The 16,349-nt window shown below is 58.3% G+C and overlaps 1 protein-coding gene across 1 annotated transcript in view; it reads left to right on the forward strand.

The window, feature by feature from the left end:
• Positions 1-16,349, forward strand: part of CEP295 (centrosomal protein 295) — a gene marked incomplete at both ends in the record, with an annotated part of 28,862 nt that overhangs the window by 1,189 nt on the left and 11,324 nt on the right. The window contains 13 exons of the mRNA XM_084248508.1: positions 1,195-1,319; positions 1,975-2,068; positions 3,833-3,928; positions 4,970-5,110; positions 6,945-7,128; positions 7,366-7,533; positions 9,473-9,688; positions 10,210-10,305; positions 10,428-10,528; positions 11,817-11,996; positions 12,233-12,330; positions 12,572-12,741; positions 12,982-15,782. Of these exons, the coding sequence (XP_084104634.1) occupies positions 1,195-1,319; positions 1,975-2,068; positions 3,833-3,928; positions 4,970-5,110; positions 6,945-7,128; positions 7,366-7,533; positions 9,473-9,688; positions 10,210-10,305; positions 10,428-10,528; positions 11,817-11,996; positions 12,233-12,330; positions 12,572-12,741; positions 12,982-15,782 (4,470 nt within the window). The remainder of the gene's footprint in view (positions 1-1,194; positions 1,320-1,974; positions 2,069-3,832; positions 3,929-4,969; positions 5,111-6,944; positions 7,129-7,365; positions 7,534-9,472; positions 9,689-10,209; positions 10,306-10,427; positions 10,529-11,816; positions 11,997-12,232; positions 12,331-12,571; positions 12,742-12,981; positions 15,783-16,349) is intronic.

The following is a 16,349-nucleotide window of genomic DNA, read 5'->3' on the forward strand; positions in this document are numbered from 1 at the left end:
TTGTCTTATGATGTTTAAATTGGCCTTGTTCTGTCCTGGACCCTCGCTTGGGATACGTAGAGCAGTGGCCCTTCTGCACTGGCAGTGGCTGTGTTCAGACACTTTGGACAGATTAATGGGGTGAATTCAGATGATGTCCCACCTTGAATTGTACTCAGCTTTTATTCACAGACAGTAGTTAGATTTCTTTGATGACTTTGAAAAGGGCCAACAGGGCCTCCCTTGGTGGCGCAGGTGGTTGAGCGTTCCGCTGTGAAGTTGTCCTCTGCAGTGCCGGTTCCATCCCGGCCCGCTGGCGAGAATCCCACAGGGCGCGGCAGACCTCTCCTGACTCGCCCGCTGCTCCCCTCAGCAGTGTCTTTCAGTCAGTCTGCCTGTTCTGTGCCCTGCTCTATCTCTGGTGAATCCTCTCACCTCCCGCTCATCTGGCCTGTACCCCTGTTCTTGTATGCGTGAATAAGTAAATCTTAAAAAAAAAAAAAGAAAGAAAGAAAGAAAAGGGCCAACGGTCAAGTAGAATGGGAAGAACTCAGTGTGAGCCCATGCCCTGACCTTGTTTTGCTTATTGTGATTTGGGGTTGTCAAAGCCCTCGATCGTGGTCCCTCAGTCAGTCACATAGAAATAAATGAGCTGGGGTCTCCCTGGTGGCACAAGGGGTTAAGACAAAACCTATGAAGCTGCCCGCAGCCTCTTTAGCACGAGTTCGATCCCCAGCCAGGGAGCTACCCACATGGCGTGGCAGACCTCTCCCGTCTCCCTGCTGCTCCCCTCAGCAGTGGATTTCAGTAGATCTGCCTGTTCTGCTCCCCATTCTGTCTCTGGTGAATCCTCTCAGCCCCCCACACCTCTGGCCTGTACCCCAGCTCTTGTATGCATAAAGAAATAAAGTTTAAAAAAAGAAAAAAATGAGCTGGTTCCAAGGAAGGCGAGTCTCTGATGCCCCACTGCTAGCCAGGAACAGGAGGATCTTTAGCGAGTGTGACGGTCAAACGTGCCCCGTGTCCCTGGCTGAGTCTCCGTGTAGCTTCCAGTCCTCATCTGACTGCAGCTGTATCTGCCCCAGTGTGGTGGGCCCTCTCCTCGTCGCGTGAGCAGCTTTTACAGTGTCCGCCTGAGTGGGGAACTGCCCAGTTGATTGTATTTCGCCTTTTCATGGTGTTCAACTTGACATTTTTAGTCATATGTGTTTTTAGGAACCTGATTTGAATGTTCTGGAACAGCGGGCTGCAGAAAGAAAAAGAAAAGCAGAAGTGAGGCATAAAGAGGCCCTGAAAGTGCAGAAAAATCACAAAGAAATGTTAATGAAAGAAAAAACCTGGTAATAGTGACTTTTGCCGCATTCCCCCACCCGTCCACCCTGAAACTGTTATGGCTGGAAGTAGAGGGCACACGGGCAGGTTCTAGCAGGCGGGGACGAGAAGCCGCGTGTGCACCCACGGCCTCTGTTAGACGTGTCTGAAATGAGAGCAGCGAGGGAGCGCTGGCCGGGCTGAGCACGTGCCACGCGAGTGCTCCGCAGAATTACGCGGCCATTCAGAGCGCAGGTCAGCCCGAATCCGTTCACCTCAGACGCAAACAACCAGAAAGAAAAGAATCAGTGTGACTGAGAACACCGATGGCGCTTGGCAGGCTCTGGGGGTTGCCACTGAGTGCTCTTCAGGGCGTGGAAACGAGGGAGGCGTCCTGGTCGCTGTCTGTGGTGGCCCATCTTGCCAGCACCGGGGTGGCTTCTAGACTGTTGTTGTCGGGTGGGGACCATGAGCTCTTGGCTGGGTCGGGCCCCCACAGAGCCTCTTCTGGGGAGACCCCTCTAAATCTCCTCACTGCAGCCATGCTTGTGACTAAACTGCGCGTGATCCCATGGCATGGGGCTGGGGGGTTTCTTGAGATCCTTTTTGACTCATATTTCTAGCCGTGAGGACGGGACAGCTGTCACCTGAGTGCTTGGTTTCTGACATCGCTTGTTTTTTAAGGCATCTAAAAGCTCGAAAGGAAGCGCTGCTGGTGGAGAAGGGGAGATCTGCTAGAATTGCAAGTCTGCCCCCGCCGCCTCCTGCTCTTTTTGAGGTAAGTTGCTTGAGTGTTGAGTGGAACTGAGCCCCAGTAACTCTTTACCATCAGTGCCCAGTTCTGGTCGAGGGCCGTTGGCTTAGACTTCATTTTTAATTGCACGAGGAAGACAGGAGCCCACAGGGGTGCGCGGGCACAGCCCTGGCCACCGGCATGCCCGCGCCCTGGCTGGCTGTGGCTTGAGGCCCTTCTTAACAAGTGCGGCTCTGACGGCGCCCCTGGTCGTCTGACGCCGCGTCTGTTCAGTTTGCCCCAGTGCCTTGAAAAATGTTTTTGTTGTTGGGAACGCTGCAGTATTTTTGATTTTTAAAACACTGTGAATAATTTGGTCTTTTTTTTTTTAATACCCTTTATTCATTGGACAAAGAAACTGGATTATTCATCCTGTAGACTCACTGTCTCGCAGGTAGAGTAACTGCTCTCATAAACCCGCACAAGACTACAAGTGTCGAGAGTAGATTATTTATTGGATGAAAGTCCTCCTTTTGTGATTTGCAAATTACTGTTTAAGCCAATTTACTAAGTAAAGTGGAAATTAATACAAAAAAAATTGTTTTCTTTATATCAGCTATTGTGGTCATTAAAATTACAGTTTCTCTTAATCTAAAAAGTTAAATGCTGGTGAGAAAACACACGGGTGCAGGGTTGTCTTCCTCCGCTTTGCAGTCCGTCTGGGCACAGCCCCTCTGCCTCAGGCCTTTGTCTGCAGCCTCCTGCTTTGTGGGCACACCATCTGCTGTGAGCATTTGATCCCCGAGAGTGAGACGGAGTCAGGTTTCTGGCACGCCCTTGCTTCCTAGTGCTCTTAACCAGCCCCTTCACAGTTAAAGCAGACAAAGCATTGTCTGTACAGGTGACGGGGCAAAAATGACCTGTGTCAGTGTGAATGATGCGTAACCGTGTGGCTGTTTTCACAAGAGAGAGTGCTGGCGGGGGGCGGGGGGCATCCATTTGAATGTGGGTCCTGGAGGTGGCGTTTCACCCGCAATACTTCAGCTCCCAGTAAGGGTCAGAGCTTTCTCTCACAAACCATAATAGCACACCAAGAAAAGTGATGTGAAGTCCTACTCCTGCTTATTGCATGGTCATCGTTCAAGATCTTTCATCGTCCCTAAATCACTTCACGGCACGTCTTTCCTTTTTTAAGACCAGAATCCGGCTGAGGCTCGTGTGTTGACCCGCTGCTTTGTCTCTTGGTCTGTTGGTGTAGAACTCATTTCTGCTGACTCGGGCCAGCTTTTTAAATTCAGATTTGTTGAAGGGACTGGACTAGCGGTTCATCGTCTGTGTTTATCGTGTGTGTTTACCATGGGCTTGCAAGCGCTCCTTCATCGAGGACGTGTTTTTCCTCTCAGTCTCCGTGTGATCTGGGAGCTGATACTTTGTCCCTGGGTGGGTATCTGTGCGCCTTCTGCGCTTGCTCCCCGGCTTGCGTCTGTTCAAGAGACTTGCTCTGTCCAGTGGGCGTGAACCCGCGGAGCCAAATGATGCGGCACAGGAGAGGCCTGCGCCGTGGCCTTGGGGGACGCTGTCAGTGATTCAGCGTCACCTGTTCAGTATTCTTGCCGCAGTATGACCAAGATTGTAATCTAAAGTCCAGTTTAATGGAAAGATACATAATCCTATGTGAATAAAAGAGTGAGGTCACATTATAAACATCGATAAAAATATGAAGGTGAGGGGTTTTTTGCTTGTTGAAGTCCAGCTTTAAATGAAGATGCTTTTAGCCGAATTATCTGTTTTCTGTGTTCCATTTTTCAGAACGTTGACGTAAACCGAATTCCTTCAGTGAAAACTAGTAGCACCACTTACCATCACCTTCACACTTTCGTGAACAGAGAAATGGACACAAAGCAGGTGACTGACTGACCGTTCTTCAGCCCCCCTTCTCCATTCAGTTCACAGAGCTGTTGCCCGCTTCTGCGTGTGCTGTGCCCACGTATCCAGATTGGCGTGAGGGAGGACAATGTTAACCCTCACGGCCTAAATGGGATGAAATGTTCTTCTTCCTACGTGTTATTTAATGTTATGCACGTCAATATATTAATTTTGCAGGTTGTAATTTCGATTTAGTCTAACCTTGGTCATTTTGTCTCACATTATTTAGATTTGCATAGACGTTTATCGGCCTTTAAAGGGATATAGTACTTTACATAAGCTTGTTTAGTCAGCACACTCTCAGTACTGTCTCCTTACCTCACTATGTCAGTTGTAAAAAATTTAATTCATGTATATGTAAACTTTCGTTGTCGTCATTTAGTGTTTCCCCTGAGTAACAGAATTTAAACACGTAAAATATGTAAGATTTTTATGTAAAGTTACATTTGGAATGTTTACCTTTATTTGTAAGGGGTTGTGGGTGGTTCAAATATTATAGTAAATTCAGGTCTGGTCTGTGGCCCTCCCCCTCGTCTGGCGTTACTGTGGTGTCCGTGAGGTGGTGACTGTGCATCATGTAGGTGTTGGTTAGGCACACGTTCTAGGGAGCCAGATATTTTAAGTAGGTGTTTTGGTTATTTGGTCTCCCTGTGGCTGAAGCCATGCAGAGATGGCTGAGAACTGGGGGCCAAACCTCAGTCCTTCCTGTGTGGCTGACATGACCTTCGATATCTGCGGCGTCCTGGCTGTCAGCCTGTGGGAGTTTACCTTCCATCCTGGTTGTTTTAGTGGCTTTTCATTGAGAAGTGATGGAGGGAAAGTGTTGGGTGAGTATGGCACAACCTGGTTTGAAATGATGAACTTGTAAAGTTTTACACGAATAACCTGAACTTGTAATGTGCTGCTACAGTCATGTGCACATAGTATAAATTTTATATAGGCAGGAAAACGTGGTTTTAAAGGTTTTGATTTGCTTCACACTTCTATAAAATTGTCTAAACTGTCACGACTGACTGCCAGCCAGATCCCCATTTGGCTGCTGAGGAAGAATCTAGAAGACTGGACGACCTACAAAAGCAAGCCGTGCAGGAGCGGGCGGAGCGCTGTGAAAAGGCGCAAGCACGAGGCTCCCGAGCACTGCAGAGGATCCACCTGGCCCAGGTGAGGAGGGGCTCTGGCTGTGCTGGAGAGTTTTCCGACTGTTTTACTCCCATTTCGAGTTCAAGGTGGGTAAAGCACTTCCCACTTGGTATTGTAAAATTTTTGCTGATGATGAATTTGTTGAAAGCTTAAAATTTTAGTTGGCCCAGAAATAATCTGAGAAGGCAGACGCCTAATCACTTTTTGATTTATTCATGTGATTTACATTTGTGCAAATGCAAATTTTAGGATGCAGAAAACAGCCATGCGCTTGGAGGTGGGGCATGGTCCTCCCTAGACCCAGCTGAAAGGCAGCCGCACAGAGCCGCCCCTGCGTGGCCAGACCTGGCGCGTGGCCCCTTCTGCCTGGCTCAGTGTTGAGTGTTTACGGAGACGCTGCGTAGCGATGGTTCATCTTAGAAGGCTGGTTTCGTGTCCTTGACTTGACTAGCGCGTTTGGATGTCTTCGTCTGAAGACAGTGTTTAAGTTTCCCGCAGGAGTCAGAGGTCACCTGATGAAAGCTCTTTCGTGTGTTTGAGCTGAATCTTGACTCTTTCCTTTAAATGTTTAGTTTTTATAAGCTAGTAGTGAATTATGAGTAAAATGACAAACTGGATTATTAGCGGTGACTTTCCTCATTTGAAAATGAAACCTGCAGAAGAGCAACGGAAGCATCTGGAGGCGGAGCACGGTCCTCTGTGGACCGGCCGCGCGCAGCGGGAGGCTGTCTCCGGAGCTCTGCCCCGCCCTCACGTCCACTCTCAGGCAGCCACCTGCCCGCCCCCAGCTCTGCTCACCGTGTTTTGTAAGGGTCATGTCGCTTGGTGAAACCCTTAGGAGCGTGCCTGGACCTGGCGAGCTCGCGGGGATGCCAGCGGGTGGGAGAGAGCCCGGCCTTGGGGAGCCGGAAGCTCGGCCTGGCATGCTCGGAGCTGTGAGGGCATGAGACCATCTGGATCTCGGTATACAGGAAATGAGCCCGTTGATAATTTGAGTCTTTTTCAGACAAAAAGTAATTCACCCCTCAGGTGACACAATGCGTTACGCTTTACCTAGAGGAGCTGGCGTGCGTGTGCCCCTCCCACTCCCCACCCTCGGTGCAGGCTCTTCCCCTGTCCTTGGAACTGTGCCGCTTTGGGGGAGCTGGCTGGCCCGTTCTGCTGTGGGCCCCTTGTGATGATGTCAGGAGCAGCTTGGCCCTGGCCTCCCCGGGTTATCTGTAGCCTGCCCCACGCCCTGTTGGGGTGAACAGCGTCTTTCTCTGCCCCCACGCCCATCTCCTCTCCTCTGAGCGGTGCTCACTGCTTCTTCACGGGTGTGCTGCCTCAGCCTCTTCATGTGGCTCAGGCCTCCGGGGCTGAGATCTCGGCCCTCCAGTCCCCGACTCCAGCGTGGGGCTAGATGCTCCAGCAGGAGGCGGCGCCTGTGCTCTCAGATGCTGGGGTGAGGGCAGCCAGGCGCAGGCGCACATCAAGCCCCTGCAGCTGCGGGGACGCGGAAGGGCGAGGGCAGCCTGGCACCGTCCGGCTCTCGGTGCCCCAGCCTGGGGTATGTGGCTCCCAGAGGCTGGGCTGTGTGCCCGAGAGAGGGGAGCTGTTCCTGTAGATGGTCTCGGAGCCGGTGGCTGCACTAGCGCCGCCTCTCACGGGCCTGCTCCCCGAACACCGGCCACCTGCTGTGGCCTCCAGGCCATCGTGTCCAGGCACCTAGCGTGGTGTCTGGCATCCGGTAGATTGTGTTTGAGCACGTGCGAGGAGGCCTTCCCAGCCTGCTTCCTCCTGGTTCACACTGTCCCCTCCCTGGGGCACAGCTTGTGGCCCAGCTGCCGCTGATGAATTCTCTTTCTTCTTGAAGAATCAGGAGAAACTGATGAAAGAACTCGAGCAGCTCCAGCAAGAGGACCTGGCCCGGCGGAGGCGCACGGTGGCCCGGATGCCCCCGCAGCTGGCGGAGCTCCCCTACAAGCGCGGGGAGACGCGGGAGGACTGGCAGCGAGAGCTGGAGTTCGCCTTCGAGGACATGTACAGCGCGGACCGGAGTAAGGCTGCCTCACAGGCGTTCAGCGCGGCTTTGCCGCGTGCTGTGGGGAGATGTCTGTCTTGATGGAGCAGTTTTTATTTTGAAATGAGTTCTCGGTTTGAAAGAGGCCCTGGTGCTCCAGACATGGAAGCCGCAATGCCTCCCAGGGGCTGGGTCCGCGTCCACGTCCGGCAGCCACTGGCTTCAGCGGCCGATATGATCCTCACGGACTGTCTCTGTGATTCTTTCTCTCAAGAGGTGGAAGGAAACCTGATTTTGCACCTGGAGCCGGAGCCTCTGCCCACACTGGCCAGCCAGGTCCAGGATGAGGAGCTGGACCTGTCCGTGGAGCAGGAGCATGGGGCGGAGACGGAAGCCCTCCCGGCAGTGCACACAGAGTCGACGAGCTCCCAGGAGACAGACGGTAACGACGCGGCTGCATGCAGTATGGGGTTCACAGCCCGGAGGGCTGAACCCGCTGGCGGCGGGTCAGGTCTCACTCCCAATGACTGGCACTGCAGGGGTGATGCCAGGAGGAAACCGTGTTACAGGTTCCACCGCCAAAGGCCCCTTCAGGAGGATAGGTGGGCAGGGGCTTTTCTCGGCAGGAAGTGCGCCCGGAGGTCACTGAAGGTCAGCATCTGTCGCCGAGTGCTCCTGCAGACAGTGAAGCCCAGTGTCTGAGGAGCAACCGCCTCCTGGTCCTGCTGCGCCACGGCCTGTCCAGCTGGGGGTCAGCGCTGGCCCACGCTCCTGTGCTGCGCCCTGGGAGGCCAGTGCCCCCTAGTGTGGATTTGCGTGTTGCTGGGTGTCTTGATTTCCTAAAATAGCCAGGAGCCCCGCTGTTTTTTTAATTTTTAGTTTTAATTATTGGCGGTTACTTTAAAAGATGAGTGATTTGCAGACTGTGTAGAGTCAGAGAAGCGGCGGAGGAACGCCGGCACGTCAGCCCGTAACTGTGGACATAAGACGAGACCGGCGAGGAGAATCTGGTGTTGAGGGTGGAATCGCGGCTGTCTTTAGGGGCTGTGCATTGGGGGTGCAGGGAGGGGCCTCCGTGGCAGTGTTCCACACGCTCACCTTGCCGTGGTGGGCCTCGGGCGCCACCCGCAGTGCTCACAGTTCTGGTGAGAGGCAGGCCGACCAGCTGCCACTGCCGCTCGAGCTGGCTGGCTGGCTCTTCACGTCCGAGAGCCGTGCACCTGCTTCTGTACCTTAGGGCGCTGCTGGCATGGGGCTGGGTTTCAGTGCTGGGCCCTCAGCCTAGTGGAAGGAGTTTTGATGAAACAACCAAGGTGTTTTGTTGTTTTAAGACTTATTTAGTTACTCATATAAGAACTGGGGTGCAGGCCAGAGATGCGGGGGGGGTGAGGACTCCCCAGAGACAGCGGGGAACAGAACAGGCGGATCCACTGAAACACACTACTGAGGGGAGCAGCAGGGAGATAGGAGAGGTCTGTGCACCATGTGGGTCGCTCCGTGGCCGGGAACTGAGCTCAGGTCACAATGGTGACAGTGCTGAGACTCAACCCAAGGCCAATAGGGAGGCCCCAAAGATTTTTTGTTTAAAGATTTATTTATTTATATAAGAACTGTGGTACAGGCCAGATGCGTGGGAGGATGAGAGGACTTACCAGAGACAGAGTGGGGAACAGAACAGGCAGACTGACGAAACACACTGTTGAGGGGAGCAGCGGGCGAGACAGGAGAGGTCTGCTCACCATGTGGGACCCTCGCTGGCCAGCTGGGATTGAACCGGCGCTGCAGAGGCTGTGGACAGCTTCACAGCACTGAGCTCAACTGCCTGCGCCTTTTGGGGCGGCCCCCCCAAAGATTTATTTAATTGAAGGTATCAGCTTAGGAAAGATAGGTTGGAGAAATGTTCCCATTTCTTTACCAGAAATGATTTGGCAGCACTGATGTGCAAAAATGTGAAGTTCTGACTGGTGAGCTTTTCCTCTGTAGCCTGCTTAATTAGCATAGGCCGGATTTGGGGCCCTTGTCTGAGGTCCAGAGTCTCTGCACATAGTTCACTTGCCCCTCTCCCTGTCTGCACGGGAGGACTGACCCTGTGCTCAGTCGGCAGAACTGGCCCCTCCCGGGTGGGTTTCCCTTCTTGACGTCTGTGCAGCACGTTTGCTGAGGGAAAGTGCTTGAATTTTGGTGCCTTTATTTAAGTTAAAGAAAACATTTTGGTTAAAAAATTGCGATTGGCGTCAAATAGAGTCCTATAAGCATAACGTGGCAAAGTTAAGAAAAATCAGGCTGTGCTTTTGCCCGAGCTGGTGCCCGTGGTGACCAAGCACGAAGACAGACGCCCACCTGCCCGCGGACGGCGCCGAGACTCTCTGTTTTTCTTCTAGTTCCCTTGACAGTGAAGAACCACCAAGTCTGCTCAAAAATTCTTTTTAAAAAATTATTAAATAAGATTCGAAGCCAAAAGTCCCTCTGGACGCTCCCCTCTGCGCCGGAGGAGGAGAGCGACACGGTCACGGCCGCCGGGGAGCCCGAGCGCGACGCACCCATGGCGGAGTCGGGGCACGCCGCCAGCCGAGGGGAACCGTCGTCCTCCGAGCCAGGTGCCTCCCCCGTGCGGCCGCGATGCTGCTCCTTATGGGCACGGGGTCCTTGGTGGCCCCCCAGCCGCGGCGCTGCCTGGCGTCCGCTCGGGGTCCGCGCACCCAGTCGCATCGCAGGCTTCCCAGGCTGACTCCTGCAGCCCCACCTGCCTTTCCCCAGTCCCCGCCTCTCCATCGCAGCGGTGACGTCCTCCCCTGACGCCAGAGCCCATCCTGAGTCCTCCCGACCCTCTCATCCCCGTCCTGCACTCCTGCCCTCGAGCCCCTCCGCCGGCCCCTCCCGTCGTCACTCTGCCTGCCTGGTCGTGGCTCCTCCCGAGCCCTGTCTTTCCTGGGGGCGCAACCCTTCCCCGGCTCCCCGTTCTACTCACTGACACCCCACGGTTTCTGTGCTTCACCAGACCTGCACACCCCCGCTAAGTCTGGCACCCCCCGACCCCCCAGTATCGCCCCCTCCCCCGTCACTCAAGTGCGCGGCGTCAGGACGCTGCCCGGCAGGCGCTCACGTGGGTCTCTTACAGCCACAGAGAGCGACGCGCTGACGGTCGACTCGGGGCCGCTCACCAGTGACGCCGGCAGGCAGCCTCCGTGCCACACAGACGCTGGAAGGGACCCAGGTATTCCCCGCCCACACTCCCCTGCCGGATGTGTGCATCTTCACCCAGTAGTGCTGCGTCCGGGCACCGGGTGGCGGCGGTGTGCCTGGTGGTTCAAGTGTGTGTTTGGGAAATTCTCTTAGCGAGCGCGACGCAGCCTGTCTCCGCTGGCGCCCAGAGTTCAGTCCTGCTGCACCCGCAAGAAGCAGCGGCCAGGATCAGATTGGCAGCGAGACAGAAACAGGTAATCGCAGCGTCCGTTTTCACAGGCCTCTTGCTTGCCTCGCCGCTTGGCCCGGGAGATGCGCCTCAGCGCCTGGCTGTCGTGTCCTTCCCCCGCCTTGTCCCGCGGCGCCGTCGGGCTCGTGCTGTCCGCCTGGGGGCTCGGCTTTGGTAAAGGCCGACACTTCAAAGACTCAGCTCAGTTTCGGAGCGTCGCCTCCCCGCAGCCACCGCTCGCTGACCAGCTTCGAACAAGCAGGTCTCATCGTGTCAGGCGCTCAGCCAGGCTTTATTGTCCCAAGAGCCTTTTGAAAAATCGTATTTCCAAAGAAAAACGTTAACTCCAGCCATCCTCTGGGCCCCGGCTACCTTAATACAAGATTTTTTTTTAAACGCAGATGACCTTGAAAGAGGCCAGTTGTTCCGAAGCCAGAGGGTCGTAGTCACAGCGTTGATGAAAGCACAGCTGGGAGGGCAAGGCCGACGCCGCTGGGCAAGGCTGGGCAGGGTCTCCAGGCCGACGCCGCACCGGCCAGTGTCCGCGCGCTGGTCTCGGCCCAAGGGCTGCGGCTGGACTCTCCCGGCCCGACCCGGTGGCTTGGGGTGGGGGGAGCAGGCATCCTTGCCGTCTCACCGGAGACTTTCCCTTGAAAACAGACCATCCTTGCCCGTTTCTGCTCCAGCTGTTGCTCTGATTAAAGTCACACGTTCCCTTTTCCACGTGGTCAGCAGATTCGTGTCTGTGAGCAAGTGTGGCAGGGCTGGTCCTGCAGTGGCTGAGCTCCGGCCTGCCGGCCTAGCCCTGCCTCGAGAGCCTCGGGCCGCTGGCTGTGCCTGCCCGGTCTCACCTCAGCCCCTCCTCTCCCAGGCCCACCCCCTCAGCAGCCCGTCTCCCTGTGACCCCTCCTCAGCCCCAGGCCTGACAGGAGACGCAGAATGTTGCTTGCTTCATTGTTGGGACACTCGGGAGCTTCCCTAGCGCGTGCCTGAGAGATGTGTGTTAGGGGAGCCGGGCGGGTGCCTCCTCAGCCGCTCCTGGGGGTGCAGGTGGCGCTTGCGCTTCTTGCAGGTGGAGGTGCTGGTTCTCGAGGCACCCCATGCCCTGGGAGACAGGGGCCTTGCCTCGCGACCTCCTGCCTCTGCTGCTCGCCCTTTTCCTCCATCCCCCTTCCCTGACCCCTGCTCCTGCCCGCCCTCTGGCAACAAGGGGAACGTGCTCACGTCCCGTCAGGGCGCTAAAACCGGTGCTGGGCCCCCAGACCTGGCCTTGGGTTTGTGGTTCATGGATGAATAGTGTTTCCGTTACTCAGATTGCAGAGATTGAAGAGCAGAAGCGGCGGCAGCTGGAACTGCTTGAGCAAATCGAACACCAGAAGCTGAGACTAGAAAGCGAGTGTCTCCGGGCGCAGCTGCCGGGGGTAGGGCTCCCGGGGAGGAGACGCCCAATCCTCACTTACCTGTGGTCGTTTGTGTCTTTGAATGATGTGCTTGTAAGCGAGTCAGACAGCCACGGTACTGCCCAGCGTGTGGCGGTGCCAGCTGGCGTGGCCACTGCGGGTGCGGGCTGAGCCCCAGACGTGGCACCAAGGGGGGTCATGCCTGCTTGGATCCCGGGTGGTGGGAGCCCCCGCCCCTCACAGGAGGCGCAGCTCCGTGGCCTGCGGGCTGGGCTGCGGCTCAGTGTGGTCCTTGCACACCTGCAGTGAGTGCATCTGTCTGGTCCTAGGCCAGCTCTGCTGCAGCGCCACAGGCCGCGAGCCCCGACGAGGAGGCCCACAGGAGGCTGATTCGTGACTACCAGCAGCAGCTCCTGCAGCAGACCAGGTGCGTGGTACAGTGTCGGGGGGCATGGGGCCTGGCCTCCGCGCCTGCTGTGCTGGGCCCCATGGGCGCCGTCAGGGTGTGCTTGGAGCTGTGTGGGTAGCGTGCGGACGGGGTGGTGCTTGCGCCTCCCCCACCGGTGCCCCGGCTAGCCTTGGGGGCACTGCAGTTAAATCCGGCAGATGTGTGAGAACATGGGGCTGTTTTTTGTCAACAAGACGTTTGTTTTGTTTTCATGCTGCAGGCTTCACCGACAGTGTGTGGAGACTGCCCGGAAGCAGCTACTGGATTACCAGACTATGCTGAGGGGGAAGCGTCTGTCCCTCTCGGCCACGTCACTGGCTCCTGGGGCTGTGGCATCAGTTCTGTGGCCACACGGAAGTCCCGCTGTTGCCCGGGAGCTTCAGAGTCAAGGTCAGAGACCCAGGCTGAGTCCTGACAGGTGTCAGCTCGTGCAGCCCACACAGACCCCCATGCTGAAACCGGGTCTCCACCAGGCGCCGAGACAAAGTCATCTCCCACAAAGATGGGCCAAAGCATTGGTCACTTCTGGGGTCTTAGCACAGCCATCTTTGGAATCAGAGGGACAGCCTGAGCAGCACCCACAGACGGAAGCCCGGCAAACGGGTGGTCACGGACTGTCGCCTGATGCAGGGGGCGGCGTGGGGCCGTTCTGCACAACAGCTGCTCCAGCTGGGGGCTCCCTGCCACCCCCAGAGCACAGCATAGGTGTCTTTCCTCGGCAGGCGGAGCACGCCCCGTCCCTGCCGCTGGTTGCCGAGCATCCTCTTGGCACTCTGCCTGCTGAGGACGGCCCTGGAAAAGCCCTCGAACCCCTGTCAGCCGTGAGCGAAAGCGCAGGTTCTGCACGCCGTCCTGTGGGCGGCCCAGTGCCGGGTGCATCTCTGCCGCCCTCGGGGACGACCGCGGCCCAGCAGGGGCATCTGCAGGCGCTCCGGCAGCACTTGCAGCTGCACAAGGAAGTCCTGCGGCTGAGACAGCGGGCCCGGGAACAGCTGCTGTTGCACAGACAGAAGGAACTAGAAGGACAAACTGGCCGCTCCTTGGTCTTCCCGTTGGCACCTCTGGACTCAGGTGCTTTGCTGCCTCTCGCCAGGGCCGGACCAGGGAGGGCCCAGGAACCTGCTCCAGCCGAGAGTGGTGCTGACCTCCCCTTGGGCCGCCTAGAGGCCCCGCAAGTGCAGGAGACGCGTCCTTACGCTTCACAGCCCGCCCTGTCACGGCAGGGTCACGCCACCCCTATCCCGGCGCACGGGGCTCCCCGGAGCAGCGACCTGCAGGCTGGACGGGAAGTCCAGGAGGAGGCAGGGCATGGGGCGTGGTATGGCCAGGCCCGGGTCTGGTCGTTCCCCTCTCCGCCTCCAGCCGGAATGCCCTCTGGGAGGGAGACCGGGCTCCCACCAGGCGGGCCCTCAGGCGGTGCTCTGTGGCTCCCACAGCAGCTCCTACCCGAGCGCGATGGGCTGGAGTTGCTCCAGGAACCGCTGGCTGTGCGGAGCCGGGCTCCAGGGGCTCCGTGTGACCCCCAGGCAGGAGCTCTTCCGTGCGGACGGGGGCGCTCAGCGGGAATTGAGTCCGGGCCGGCGCGGTCTTCACATTTGGGGGTTTCACAGGCTTCTGCTAAAACTGAGCCCAGGCAACTTCAGAACCGCCCCTTGGAGGAGGAGGAGCGTGTCGGCTCCTCGGGGGACACGCTGACGCTGCAGGACGAGTTTCTTAGTCTTCCGCAGCAAGGAAACTTGAGAATACCCCGAGAACGGGCACACATGCAGAGGGAGGTGCTCGGTGCTAACCAGGAGCCTCGAGAATTTGCACACACGCAAAGGGACTGGGAGAAGCTGGCTCCCCTCAAGCAGACAGGCCCCGCTGTCGTGCCGTCCTGGGGAGCTGCCTCCGAAGGGCTGCCTGTGTCAGCCGAGAGTCGCAGCGCCGCCCCCCCCAGCCGTGCCGAGACCACGAGGCTTCAGGAAGGACTCGTGACTCTCTCACCCCACATGCCACCCCTGTGGGGTGATTGGCAGGAACCCCGGGAGTGGCCAGACGCAGAGGGGACAGCGGTACTTCATCTCACTGAGGACACCCAGCGAAGTGTAGCCTGTGAACCTGCTGGACAGCCTCCGGGCGCCCCTCAGGCACCACCATGGGCAGGGGGCAGCGGTGGGGCACCTGGGAGCCGAGTCCAGATCCCGCAGCTGCAGGACAGCCTGTGGCGGATAGCCCAGCTGGTGCGGCCCCGGCAGGACAGCCTGCGGGCCCTGCAGGAGCAGCTGGCTGCCCAGCGGGAAGCCATTGTGCAGGCCAGACTCGAGGCACAGGAGGGACTGCGGTCCAGCGAAGGACTGCTGCTGGACAGAGCCACGCCCGAGGCGGGTGCAGAGCCCTTCCGGCCGCTGCACGCGCAGTGCTCGTCCACCTCGCTGCCTCTCCCTGACCCCACAGGCCTCCAGGGGCCGTGCTCGGCTCAGAGCGGCAGCCCAGCCTCCTCCAGTCCTCCCGGGCCACTGGGACTGCCCGACAGGCTTGTGGATTTGTCACGGTCTGTTTTTCCTCCACGGGACCATCTGGATGCGCTGCAAGGGCCCTGGGGCGCCCCAACACCCTCCCGCCCGTGCAGCCAGGGGTCCCAGAGCGAGCGGCCTTTGTCCCCACAGCATCCGTCTGAGGCACAGCTGGTCCCGCTAGACTGCGGCGATTTCAGGGCGCCTCAGCAGCATCTGGATGCACAGAGGAGCGTCCTCCGGTCCCTGCAGGAGGCCCAGGAAGATTTCCTCTTGCGAAGGCTGAGTGAGCTTGGGAAGAGGGTGCTGGCTGACCCAGTGGGCCGCCCCCTATCCTGGAGCCTTCCCGGACCCGACTCTGAGAGCCGCCAGAAGCCCTGTCCAGCAGGCGTGGCGGGCCTTCCTGAGGCCCCCAGGGCACAGGGTGGGCTGGTGAGCCAAGCAGCGCTGGCTCTGCCTGGGCAGGCTCCCTGGACGCCACAGCCGGACTTGGAGAGGGCAGTGGAGGGTGCTAGTGGGGACGTCTGGGGAGACGCACTGGGGAGCAGGCAGAGCGGCGCTGGGGGCGGCGTGTCCCCGGAGCACCTGGCTGCCTCACTGCCCCCCACCGTGGGGAATGAGCCTGTGTTCATCCCGCTCCCCTTTGCCGAAGTGAAGTCTGGAAACACGGGCGAGTTGTCTCCGTCCAGGACTGAACGCGTAGCTCCCCGCGGCGAGCCTGTGGCCCCGGGGTTTCGAGGTGGGCTTCGGCGGTGTTCACAGGCCAGCCTCGCTCCGCGAGAAGCCTCAGGGCTGCGGCAGCAGCGGGAGCTGCAGGAGGAAGCTGTACGTCCTGGCCAGAACGCGCAGCAAGAGTCGCTGGTGCGGAGGCAGACGGCGCTGCGGCGGCTGGAGTGGCGCCAGGAGGCCCCAGGCGGCGGCTCTGCGGACAGCCAGGTGTGTCAGCGCGCGGGGCCCACGGCGGGGGTGGCGCGACGCGGCCTTGGTGTCCGGCCTAGTCCCGGGCTTAAATAACTTCTGAGTTGTTGCTGAAAGCGCTCGGGCCGCGGCTTGGTCTTTCTCATGGGAACGGCGTAGAAATTGGAAACTGGAAACCAGCCCTCCTCGGGGCCGCCGGCAAGACCAACAGTGACTTGCGCCAGCTGCTGTCACCCAGGCCGACGGGTCCAGGCGCAGACGCGGAGGGCGGCGCAGGCGGTCGCTGCAGTCTGTGGTGAAGGGTTTGCACCCCGAGGAGCTGGGCCGTCCTGCCAGGGAGCAGGCCTCGTGCTGTGTAGTACCAGGCTGGCGCCGAGGTTGGCGCCGTCTTTCTTCCTCGGTGGCCGTGTGACTGAGGGTTAAGGCTGGGCGGCTTGGGCTGCCAGGACTGGACCTGCTGCTGCTTGGGGGTGTCGCGAAGCCCCCACTGGGCAGGGCACATTCCCGCTTCCTGAGTGCCCACTTCCTGAGAGCGTCTCCTCCGAGCGTGAACGTGTCCGCTCTGGCGAGGCTACTTCCTGGGTG

Source organism: Talpa europaea (assembly GCF_964194135.1).
Source record: "Talpa europaea genome assembly, chromosome: 12".
NCBI classification, from domain to species: domain Eukaryota; kingdom Metazoa; phylum Chordata; class Mammalia; order Eulipotyphla; family Talpidae; genus Talpa; species Talpa europaea.